The following is a 12,662-nucleotide window of genomic DNA, read 5'->3' as shown; positions in this document are numbered from 1 at the left end:
AGAGACCAATGACACATTAGACACTGATGAAACCCTAATGAATGTTAGATATAGTGAAATATTTCATAGCCTACCATATTTTTGCATATTAAGCAATTATCTTAAATGGGCTCCAAATTTGCCATTTTCATTATGTAGAATAAGAAATGTGAATGTATACATTTTTATTTTGTTTACTCTGTTGTCATCCAGGACCGGGAGCCATCCAGGGGCGAGGGACCGCTTTACAGGCAGGGATGAGTGTCACTGTGTACGTTTGGGTTTCCCTCTCTGCTGTTCTTCTGCTGAAAGTGTAACAATGGAGCTCCACCTGGAATTGCCCCTAAATGTCCCTAAAAGCCCCTCCCTCCCTCCCCGTCACTCCCTCCCTCCCTCCCATTCTTTGGAAGGAAGAAGGAAATGAAATTCTTTAATTATGAACCCATCACTGTGAACAAAAAGAATATGCATTATTCCAGGAGCCATTGAATCATTGTATCAAACACACAACCACATCACCCCCTAAAACCCCCATCACCCTCAATTTAATTTTGAGGTCAACTCATTGTCATTATCTCATTTTATGCTATTTCTTTCTCTCTCACACACACACCCACACACACAGTCTATCTCTCTCTTTGTTTCCCAGAATTCCTTGCAGATTTGTCTGACTTGGTACTTCCCTCCTCACCTTGTTTCCTCTCATTATTACCACTGGGCTGATGTTGATAGAAAGTGTATATTAAATATTGTGTCAGTGATCAATGAGAAAATAGATAATCTAACAACTGGACGATCATTTATGTAATATACTACACAGACTAATGACTGACCTACAATGTTTGCCTTATGGAAATTATACATAAAATCACAATATTATGGTGGATATTTATGGAAACAATAGTTATAATGTGACCTTTTGAAAAATGTCCAATTGGTGGCTATGTGAAGTGTCACCGTTTGATCTCTCTCTCACATACACATACACGCGCACACACCTACACACGTATGGCTTTTTGATTTTAACTGTGTAGCAGTGAATCTGCTATGAATGATGTCAAAATGTATAAAAAAAAAAAAGGGTGGGTGGTGATGGCGTCAGTCTTAACTACCCCTCTATGTAATTTGGGGTGTTTATACCAAGGTTTCGCATGTTGACCCCCTCACTACCCAAACCTTTTTAGCCCCCCCAACCCTCCCCCCTGTTCAATGTGCTTTGTCTAGTCTCCCTTCGCATTGTTATAGTGTTCTCTGCTCCGTGTCACCTCCCTCCTCCTGCCCTCTTCTTACCCAGTGTAAATATATACAGTACAGAGGCAATGCTGGCAGGCACAAGTTACCTGTCACTGAACGACATCTCCCATCAGCCTCAACTACGCTCCAGTCTTCTGAAGCAGCAAGAGACTTTCCAATGACAATAATATCTTCTGTTTCAAAGCTGCAGCTCCATCCTCTTTGTCGCTTGTTGATAGCATGTACTGGTTAGAGATGTTCCTATTGTGAGTCCATACACCCTACACTCCCTGCCTCCCCTTCCTCCCTGCACTATGTCTGTTTTACTCTGCAAGGTTACCTGCTTTTACTTTTTTGGTGTTAATAATACTACAGATGATGATGATGTTAATAAGTATTTGAATAACTATGAATAGTAATTACATGTGAGAAAAAATGAACAAAATCTGATGGTGATGAGCTGTGCGTGGAGAAAAATAATTTTTGTACTTTACTCTGAGAAGTCACACACATTGAACAACTACAATGAAAAAAAAAACAAAAAAGATGTAAAGTTTTCAAAGTGATGTGCTCTATTTTGCCATGACAAGCTTTTTAAAAACACATTTGAAACAGTATGAGGGATTATTTCATCCAAGTCCAGAAGCAGTGAATGATGATGTAATTTATAATTTGTATATGACTTTTTTGTCATGCCATTACCTGCACCACACACATACATTTACAGCTTATTTGTCCACTTATCATAGTGTGTCTCTCTCTCTGACCAGCTAGATGATTTGGATTGTGTCAGCCTTTGGTCAGGACTGTAAGTCAGTTCTTGTTCGACCAGACCACAGGGAGATAAAGATGTAATTAGCCATTACCTGTGGCTGGCTAAGTGAAGGAGCCCAGGCTCCAACTGTCTCTCCTGCCAGCCAGTGATGGCCCCCATAAATCAAGCTCAATCCAACAACTGACAGGAATCTTCTTCAAGGACAACCTCGCCTTGGTGCACCAGTATTCCCTCCAGTGTGTACCTGTGACATGCAGGCATGGGCACTACAAAATCCCCATGGCACAAATGTCCTGCCACTTCCCCCGCACAACACAAACAGTGGGAGGTAAACCCCAATTTCTGAATGGCAGCACTTGTTTCCATGATGAAACATTGTTCCACTCAAATGCATCGACTATATGCAAATTTGCCATAAAGAGCCTGCACGGAGAGAGGAGTTTATCCCAACTGAACCCCAAGTACTGCAATCTTAAACAGGAATTACTCATTACTGAATCAATTGTCTGAGTGTCTTTTGTTTGATTTTCTTTCAAACAAGCAATAAACCCTAACTGTACTGTGCAAGCAGTATCAGATATGGTTAAAGTTGTAGTATCTGAAATATTGCCATTAACAAGGTATATCAAATAAGTATGTTGTTGTACTTTTACTGTGTACAGTACTCTGAAATGATTGTGAAGCTCTGTTTAATGGCCCGCTAATCTAAAACACTCCATGTTGTGCTAAAAGTCTTGCCCTCTGCAATGTCGTCATGTTGACTGTGTGACTGAACACACCTTTTGTGTATGCATCTTGTTGCTCCAAAAATAATGATGGATTCCATTTCAAGCACAAGAGCAGGTCATTTGGTCAGCACTTCTTTTTCCTCTCTCAATCACTTTTTATTATCTTATTATCTATGTTTTTCATGCTGTTTTCTTTTCTCACATTTCCATGTCTGTCCTGCTGGGTTTGTCAGTGGTATTTATCATCTATGTGTACATAATCTGTTCTTGGTGAAGAAAAAGAACAAAAAAAAATGAATGAAAAGACAAAAACAAAAAACATGGACAAAAAAATAACATGCTGTCATGTTTTTCAATGTGGGTTTGAAAAAAAAGCACGTCAGTGTTTGTGTATGGGTGGATTTTGAAAAAAAAAAGCAAGCAAACGTTGTATGTTATGTTTAGATTTATAGCTAACGGGTCAAGATGGAGGGAAATTCCACAATATGACATGAAAATGTGGAGTGGCGATAAACAGAATGTGGACATTTTACAAATAAGCCACAAAAGAACATGTTTTCATGAGTCATGTATGTATATAAATGAGTCATATTTCTGTTGTCAGAGGGGAGGACTAGAGAGAGTGTGGACAAGAAGGCAGCAGATCCTCTGGGTGCACAGTTGAGGATGCTGTTAAGGGAGCACCCGGTCCAATGGGCCTGTGGGAGGATAACCTGACAATGCAAATCCAAAAGCTGAGAGCCAGAGGGAGATGGGATGACACTAACCAGACAATGAACTCTCCGTTTAGGGGAAGAAGACAGCCAGTCGCTCATATTGCATTTCCAAACTCGAGCACTGTGGTCTTTCCCAGAGGAAGGTGTACCACACACTATTTATGGTTGCACTATGTAATATGAATAGCATTAACATAGCCTTGATCACAAACACAGACTGGCCTACTTCAAGTGTATAAATAACACCCCAACTGGGTTTCAGTGAGTTTACAGTGATATAAACAAGGCATTTGTTTGGCCCCTAATTACATTCTGCGCACCCTGATGAGAAAGTGTTGATTGGCTCCTGCAGCTGAAGGTTATGATGGTTTGTTTACAGAATCTCCGTTAATAAGATGCCATGGAGCGAGAGAAGCACGGAGTGCCAGTGTACCTACATAGCTTTGTATTGTAGTTTATTAGCTGTAGTTTTGTTTGTTTTTAGTTTAAGGCAAGATGTCAGCAGTGGTTTTGCACATTAGTCAAAATGAGGTAGATTTATAGAATAATAAGTAAATGGCACTTTTTGCTTTTCTGAATTTTGGTAACATATCAGTGCAGTGTTGGATGGACTTTAGGATCAGAGCTTGTAAAACACCTTTAACACTTTTAGAGCACTGTGCCTTTGCTCAGAAGTGTCAGGTAACTATGCTTTTTGGAGTGTAAGGACAGATACCGCACATTGTTTTTGAACTGCCTCAGTGATACAGTAAAATAGTTATGGTGCTTTAAAGTCTAGACTCTATAATCGCTAAAGAGGTGGAGAAGGTTCGAACATACTGCTTTTTTCATTTCACGTGGCATGCTCTGGGTGTAGCCTTTCCTATACCCTTGCTACATAGAACAAATCCCGGAGACATTTTCAATTCAGAATGCAATGGTTAATCAATACATTCGACTGAATGGCTTTGGAATAGAGCAATTTCTCTCCGGCTTGCCTTACCAGGTCCCCAGAAGCTGAATTGATCAAGTGTCTATAGACGAGCCTTAGAACAGAGAGCATAATTCATCATGCCTGATACAAGACACCCCTAATTGAGCATCGATTTTAAGCCTTTCTCCGAAACTATTTGGGCAAGCTGTAATGTCAACTCAGTAAACTATGTGTTCAGAGCTACAGTTCAGATCCAGGGAATGAAGAATTAATTCATTTGTTTTTCTTCTGAAGTCAGTCGAGGCTGTTTTTTGTTGTTTGTTTTGCTACACTGTGTAGTGTTAACTGCACCTACTGCCTGGGCTTTTACACTGTATGTACAATTTGGTGGGTGCTGTAGTGTTATATTATATTTTAACAGTAATGGCAGAGATGTAACCTTTATCATTTTGCAGTTGTCAGTGGCAACAGCTGTTAATACAGAGGTTTATGACTGGATATATATATAAAAAAACTAAAAGATAAGATGAGAGCATGTGTATCTATAGTAAAAAGTATGTAAAAGATAATTTAATAACGTGAGATATTGGCAATGTCACAGCATCAGAACCAGTATACCAAAAGGACATGTTACACAGAGTGACAATTATATATGAATGATTATCATTGAGCTAAATCCCCAGCGAATGTCTTTTACAGCAAAGCAGGCCTAATTCCCATACATTATCCTCATTATCCATTGTTTACCAACTATCTACAGGCTCATTCAGTTCTCATGGGCAAAGTCAATGTTGCAAGCCTATTGAGGCCCAGTATGTTTCTATTACCACAGCTAATGAGAGCATTAGTAATACAGCATGCTAGACAGGATTGTGATGAGGCAAGTCCACATAACAGTGAACGCAAGCACACTTGAGGTGTTTTAAATGACATCAAATCTGTTCATTTAAGAGTCAACTGCCAGTTAGAAGATTAGTGTTCATTATTTCAAGTTGCACATACACATATATACATACATAAATACACACACATAAGACAGAGATAGATAGATAGATAGATAGATAGATAGATAGATAGATAGATAGATAGATAGATAGATAGATAGATAGATAGATAGATAGATAGATAGATAGATAGATAGATAGATAGATAGATAGATAGATAGATAGATAGATAGATAGATAGATAGATAATTTGTTATGCACATCATTCACTTCAGGTGTTCTGTGTTTAAAACCGCCTGGGTCATAGAGCCACCAGCCTCGCCCTCCTTCTCACTATGACCACAGATGGCATCTTGTCATTCACTCACCTCTCTGTGAACACGAGCGTCTGGCTAATTAACAGAATGTTATACTTCAACAGTTCAGAAATAGCGACGTTCATGCGGACCATGCAACACAATGAAGCCATCTCGCCCACCATGTCTCCCCTAGTCATTAAGTCGCCCACCTCACATCTCCAACATAGAAAGAGTCCCATTACTTGGCCTCTCTGAATCACCAGCCCACGCCTGGCATTTTCCTTGTCAATCAACGAAGGCGTAAATATTGGTTGTGGTGCTGAGAACTGACAGGGGAAAGTTGGATTTCTTTCACAAGTGACAGCACCAACTAGTGTTTTTGTGCTGATTTTTTTTTGCAGTTATGAGATAGTAGGGCTGTTGGGCTGTGGTGAAGTCACTGATGCAGTCTACAAGTGTCTTATTACCGTGTAAGGTGTGCCGGAGGGTGCGATACATGACAGGATGTATGATAGGGGCTGGTCATGTGCTGTGCCTCAAGAGGGCAATAACAGTGAACAGACTGCAGAAGCCCTCATTGCAGAGTAATGGAAAATGTCTCATTTAGAAACTAATAAGGAAATTTTTTTGCCAACGGAGAACCCACTGTTTATAATTGAGGGAAAGAGCTGGCTTGGGTTAGTGTCAAATATGGAGCCCATCTCTCTCTCGTGCTCTCTATCCCTCTCTCTCTCTCTATCTCTGTCTTTCGTTTTCTACACACACACATACATTTTTATTTTTCTTCATTCTCCCTGTCCTTTATTTCTTTTTAGGTGATAATCTGTAAAAAGGTCAGCCTTCCAACTCCTCAGTTTTCAAGGTTTGCCCACTCTGCTGTTGCTGATATAACTGGTGTGTTTGTATGCAAGTATGTATATGAGTGTGTGTACTAGTGTGTCTATGTGCAAGTGTGTATTGAGCTCCACAATGAACATGAGCATGTCTGTGTCTTGGTATTCTCTGATCTGCACAGGGCAGCCATTGTTTAGTTCATTCATAACACGGTCCTGAACTATAAGCGTTTGTTACAATTCTCAAGATCTCATCAATGTAAACACACAAGACAATAAAATCGAAAGGAACAAAACATTTGTCTTCCACCCTGACAGATGTTCAGCGCGGTGAAGCGATGATTGTACTTCTTTTTAATGCGTTTAGTTGCTGAACTTGTCTTCTTTGACTTTTATTTTGGAGTGTCACTTTTTTTTCAAAATCCATAAAGTGGAGTTAAAAATGATATCAAATGGAGGGAGACAAAAAAAAAAATAAAAATCAGTTTTGTTTTTAACAAAACTCACTGTGTGCGGTTTGTTGCTGGAAGTAGGGCTCATTGCTGGCCCCTGTGGTTAGAAAAGAGGTGAGATCAGAAAATTTTGTTTCAGTGCTTTTTGCTTCCTGCTGAGTAAAGAGCTGCTGCTTTTGTTGAGTTTGCAGGTTTGACATGGTTTTAGTGAAAATGTCTGAATGCTTAGTTTGATGAGACACTGTCAGAATAAATGGATCGTATCAAATCATTTGCTAACAAATGATGTAAATGTTATTTGTGGGTGATAACTACTTAATAGAAATGGGAAATATTATTGTGAAAATCAGCTGCTTCAATCTAGCTTTTCGAAATTTATTTTGATTAAAACTGGCTGTTACCATGTGGTTAAAATTTATTTGTAGCTGGGATGGCGCTATAAATTACAGACCTTACACACAGCAGGAACTTCTTCACTTGTCCTCTTGTCAGTGACAAACACCTGTGTAGCCTCTTGAGTTTCAACACACCTGCATATAATTATTCATTAATTAACAAATAGATTGATAATGGCTTCGAGGAGCTAATCTGTTTTACTTCATTAAAGTAAATACATTTTAACAGAATTCTCTCTGTTTAAATCTCTAACCCTAACCTCATTTGTCATTTTAGAATGAATTATGTAGGCAGAGTAAAATAACAACCCTAACCATAACCATAACTCCAATCTCTAACAATAAACCCCACCACTAGTCTAACTTCATACCTACTGTAATCCTAATTTGTGTATTTTGATTTTTCACAAAAATGTTACACATTAAAAAGGATGCATATTCATATTACACTTTATTAATCTTATTACATATCTAAATAAGGCTGGTACACAGCAGAAGTGAGTTTATTCCCCAAATGCCTGTTCTCTGATGCGAAAAAATATGATTTGAAGTTGGATTACATCAGTCTCCTTTTTAAACTTTCTTCCGGAAAACACAGTAATGCATTATCTAAAGCCGTTTTAGGGTCACTGCAATTACAGTGTTTTTACACAGCAGACCCACTGTAGTTTTCCATTTAAAGTGACAACTTTTAGAAAGATTTTATTCCTCAAGCTGAACTTCAAATTTGTATTTCTTGCTTTAATGATAACGATGATTACACCTACTGTAGCAGCAAGTTTTCTCCCCCAGAGGACACGCATCTGAATTCATTACACTGTAGCTCATTAGGCCACGCAGGAAATTCGTATTTACAGCGATTGCACAAGAAAAACTCAAAAAGCCAAAATCAAAACAAGAGTTTTGGAATATATCAACACATTCAGTAACATGGTGCAAATCCTCTGAGCAGCAAGTATGAATTTGTTCATTCCTGTAAACATGTTATGGCTCAGAATTCAAAAAGGATTATTGCTTCACCTTGTATCATGGTTTCTTTTTGTTTACATAAGCATTATGGTGTCTTTTTCATTAATACTTCATTAATAGGCACCTGATTCTCAGATAATCGACTGTAAACAAGATTGTAATTACTTCAAACTGAAATTCAAGTCTCTCAGACCAGATTGTGTTGATGATTTACAGCACTGCTGTGAAAGGAATCAAAAACATGTATAAAAATCTGTAAAATCTGTAAAGGCAGCAGCACCTGCTAACTATTGCACTGTGGTTTCTGTTTACATGAAGACAGAGGGCCTATTTGCTAACACACTGCAATGTACAGTCTGAGATTCAGGTTTCAGTTGAAGCTTGACCTATTAATGAACCATAAGCTCTAACCATAGATTTCACAAAAAAAAAAAAAAAAACAAGCTGACACCGTTGAATTTTTAAGCACAGTTAAGGGTGCCTGAAAAATCATTTCATCACTCAAGCTTGGAGTGGGGAACAACAACAGCATGACCACATTGCCTTGTCTGGGTTTGCTCATTTTGTTGGCAGGCCAAGTACCAGGTCAGTCTGAATACAGGTCATTTATGTCATAAAATGCCATTATATGAATAGTACACAAAGTTAACAGTTAATATTTAACCATCTTTGTTGTTTCTTCAATTTTTTAAGTACTTAGTTTAAGCCTTTTACAATAAAAAAGACTTCACTATTCTATATTTTGTGACAATTATCAATATTGATGCAAAGAGGCACAACAGAAGGTGAGTAACATATGTACAAGAATGAAAAAATGATTTAAATATTGCACTAATCTTGCGTCTGCTTGCCTTCTGTTAAATATATGCACAGGGTACAGACGCTAAAGTTGTTTTCAGACCATCATTTTTGTTAGGTATTTTTAATATATATATATTTTTTTTTTTTATCTGCAATCTAATTTTGAGCAACTGTTTGTCTTATCTGAAGTATGGCATCATCACAAACACTTCATCACACTTAGTTAGACAAGTAGTCACTACAATTAAAAAGCTGTTCCAACAATTTTGAATTCTTTTGTATTTGAGAGGCTTTGCATTAGTCTTTGTTTAAATAAAGCTTTAGAAAATTGCATTTGTTCTTAGGTGACATTTATCTCAATGGGAGCTATTTGCTTTTAAACGTTTGTTGTATGACACATTGTATTAATGACTCTATCTTTATCTCTGACAGCAACCCCAGGAGGACTGAGCGTTAGACAGTACCCTCCGTCTCTAAGTGTGATGCGAGGTGAAACGGCAACCCTGTCCTGTCATTTCAAAGTTGAGTCCCTCAAGTATGGGGTTCAGTGGTTCAAAATGAAGCCGGAAAAGCAGCTTGTCCCAAAGTCCCCCAGGCAGATCTTTGTGGAGAAGAATCAAACCTCCTCCCTGGTGATCTCTGAGGTTGCACTGGAGGATTCTGGGTGGTATTACTGCGAGGTGAACGTCCTGCAAAAAGACCCAGAGTGGGGCAATGGAACAGAGTTGGTTGTGTTGGGTGAGAAACAAATAGCTGCTTTCAGAAATGAACACGCCTGTAATTCATTAGAATGCTTGCTTGGGTGATGTTGCCATGCTGGTAATTATGTCTCATTTGTATCTTGTGTGCACCACAGCCACAGTGTTTAGTGTGAGGCAGCTCGATACAAGCACCGGTGTGAGGCACGCATTGCCATAAAATGCAACGGTCAGATTCAATCTATAAAAATTCAAGTCGTGAAATTCCCTCAGAGTTCATCTTTTTGCCTGAGCAGTTTCATGACAGATCTAGAAATAATCACCCCAGTACCATGTGCGCTGCCTTGTATCGATCTTGCCCAGGGAACTGAAACTCACCAGAAAACAAGGCAGGGAGGGATGGCCGAATTATTATGTGGAAATCCTTCATGCGGAAGAAAAGCTTCCTTTTGAATTTCTTGGGATGCAGCGTTGACCTCACTAAATAACACTTGATATTGCATGTTTTTAATATTGTTTTATTGCACATTTATTCTGTTTTGCATCAATTAATTGTTAGAATTACACTATTTTGCAACAATATACAGCACAAATTGTAATTATAGATTATAATGGTAGTTGTAGTGAGAGAAGATTGATTTAGATTTATTTAACAACATGTAATGCTTCACTTTTGTAGTGCATTTCTTACATCTGTTTCTTTAATGTCTAAGAACATCTTTCTAATGCAGATTTTTTACAGCAAGCTTGTAGTTCTACTGTAGGTTTAGCACCTTTCTCCTTAACTCTTCCTTGTTTTGATAGTTGCATTATGACTAAAGCCACCACATTTACTCTTTTCATATTTCATTTACATATTTTCCTTAGCTGTATATGATCATTTGCTGCTGTAATACCTAACTTTACAATGTCAACATTGCAATGTGAGGGATCTCATTTAACATGCTTTCTTTGTTTCTTCCTCCTCTTTCACTGGTAGGTCCACCTTCTGCTCCCAAAATTTACCTCCAAATTCCCCCAGACCCACAGACCGGGCAGTGGGCTCTCCTCTGTCTCACTGGGGGATTCCACCCCAGTGAGCTCAGTCTTACCTGGACCTACCAAGGTGCAGCAGCCGATATCAGTCACCTGTCAGTCACCAATTGCACCCTTCCTGCTGTCAACCCTCACCGAAACCTGTCTAAAGAGCCAGTTGACAGAGCCCTGCTGTCCTCAGATTGGTTGGTGAACTCTACGCCTCTGTGCCAGTCAGAATGTTTCCAGGTGATGGACAACCACACACAGGAAGTGTACCTCTTCAGTGTGTTTTATCTCCCACATAAACAGTCTTTGGACAGCGGGATCACCTTCACTTGTAGGGTGCAAGACCACCCTGCCATGAAAACTGCTCTCACTTCCTCCTTCACTTGGGGTAAATAAATAAGAGTTGGTTTATTTCCCAAATAAAATGTTATGAAGTAGGTGTTATCTTAGGTGTGCCCCTGACACTGTGTTGTGGAATTACTAGTATTGTAGTACCCACTGTGAGCTAGGAATATAAAGACTGTAAGATGCTAAAAGTGTTCCTTAAATGTATTGATAATTTTGTGTGGGTCCATCACTACGGATGATCCCTTTCGCATTACCAGCAGTCTGTTGCTCCATTGTTAATATAAACATACGCATTGATAAGAACAGCCTGTGGTATTAATGTACAAGTTTGTATTTAAGACTTTAAAAAAACAGATATTTATTTCAACTGCTCAATTCTTGTACTAATAATTTGATCAGGTTTTAATGCTCACCCAACTGCTGGGAATGCTCTACCTGTCAGTCACATAACCTGTGCAGCAAATTAACTTTTTTACTTCTGGTACCTTGAATGACCAGCACAACTTCTTTCTACTTTTCTAGTCTAAAGCTAACTTCCTTCCACATAGCACAGTCTGTACTGACAGTTCTGGGGGACATGGCCTCACATACCACAAGTTGCTTGCTCAGTGTTTGCCCTACTTGACTGTTAATATGGGTCAGACATCGATCAATCCAAGGCAACAGATTGCCTTCAATACTGCATACTTGATCAAATTAATGATTTTTCCAATCAATGTTTAAACACCTCTCCTCCCAGGGAGGAGGCAAATGTCCATCAACCAAAGCTAGTTCAACCTTCCTGATTTAATTCTGTCATGCTCAATAACACGATCAGTCAGTGCTAATTAGAGTTGGCCTTTTTTTTCTCTCTCTATTTTCCAGATGCCTCCCCTAATGAGGTGATTGTACACTTGAATATTCTGAAGATGTGTTTCCTCTCAGCAGTAACTGGCATATTTTTATTAGAAGGTGAATAAACCTGTTTGAGAAAATTACAGGAAGTTGTTAAAAACTGTATTTAATTTATATGGTCTTTCTCTCCACAGTAGTCAAACATTTCTGTGTGCAGGGAAAATGATGTCTGCCATGTGAGTACAATATCCTCCTGTGCCTTTGGCAAACACATCATGTACACACACAAACATGCATGCATGCTCACATGGGGTTGTTCTTATTGCCTTATCCCTGTAGCCTATCACACATTATTAGGAAAAAGTCAACACTGATGCAACAACCAATTATTGCCTTCCAGGAACCACAACATGAAAGAAAGACTGCCGGGTGTCTCTGTGGCTCCTCTCAACAGACCAACCTTTGACAGATCCAAGTCAGAATTATCAAAGAAAAATGAATGAACAGTTAATTCTCTAATCATGGTTGATATTTGGTAGTTACTTCAAGTTTCAAGCAATACACTGTACATTGTGCTTTGCTTTCACATAGCGCACATCCTCCACGTATTCAGGCATGAGTCTGATTTCTTCCTGCACATCAAAGCTGTTTATCTCTGTAACTCTTTATCGCTGCGGTGTGCTGACTAGCATGTTTTTGGATTTGCTCATTGTGTCAGTGGC

General features: G+C 38.9%; 1 protein-coding gene across 1 annotated transcript in view; it reads left to right on the top strand.

The window, feature by feature from the left end:
- Positions 1-298, top strand: part of iglon5 (IgLON family member 5) — an 83,794-nt gene extending 83,496 nt beyond the window's left edge. The window contains exon 8 of the mRNA XM_026316907.1: positions 193-298. Coding sequence (XP_026172692.1) covers positions 193-296 — 104 coding nt within the window. The 3' untranslated portion in view covers positions 297-298. The remainder of the gene's footprint in view (positions 1-192) is intronic.
- Positions 299-12,662: the final 12,364 nt, after the last annotated feature.

Source organism: Mastacembelus armatus, chromosome 16, assembly GCF_900324485.2.
Source record: "Mastacembelus armatus chromosome 16, fMasArm1.2, whole genome shotgun sequence".
NCBI lineage: Eukaryota > Metazoa > Chordata > Actinopteri > Synbranchiformes > Mastacembelidae > Mastacembelus > Mastacembelus armatus.
This window is presented reverse-complemented; position numbering and strand designations above follow the sequence as displayed.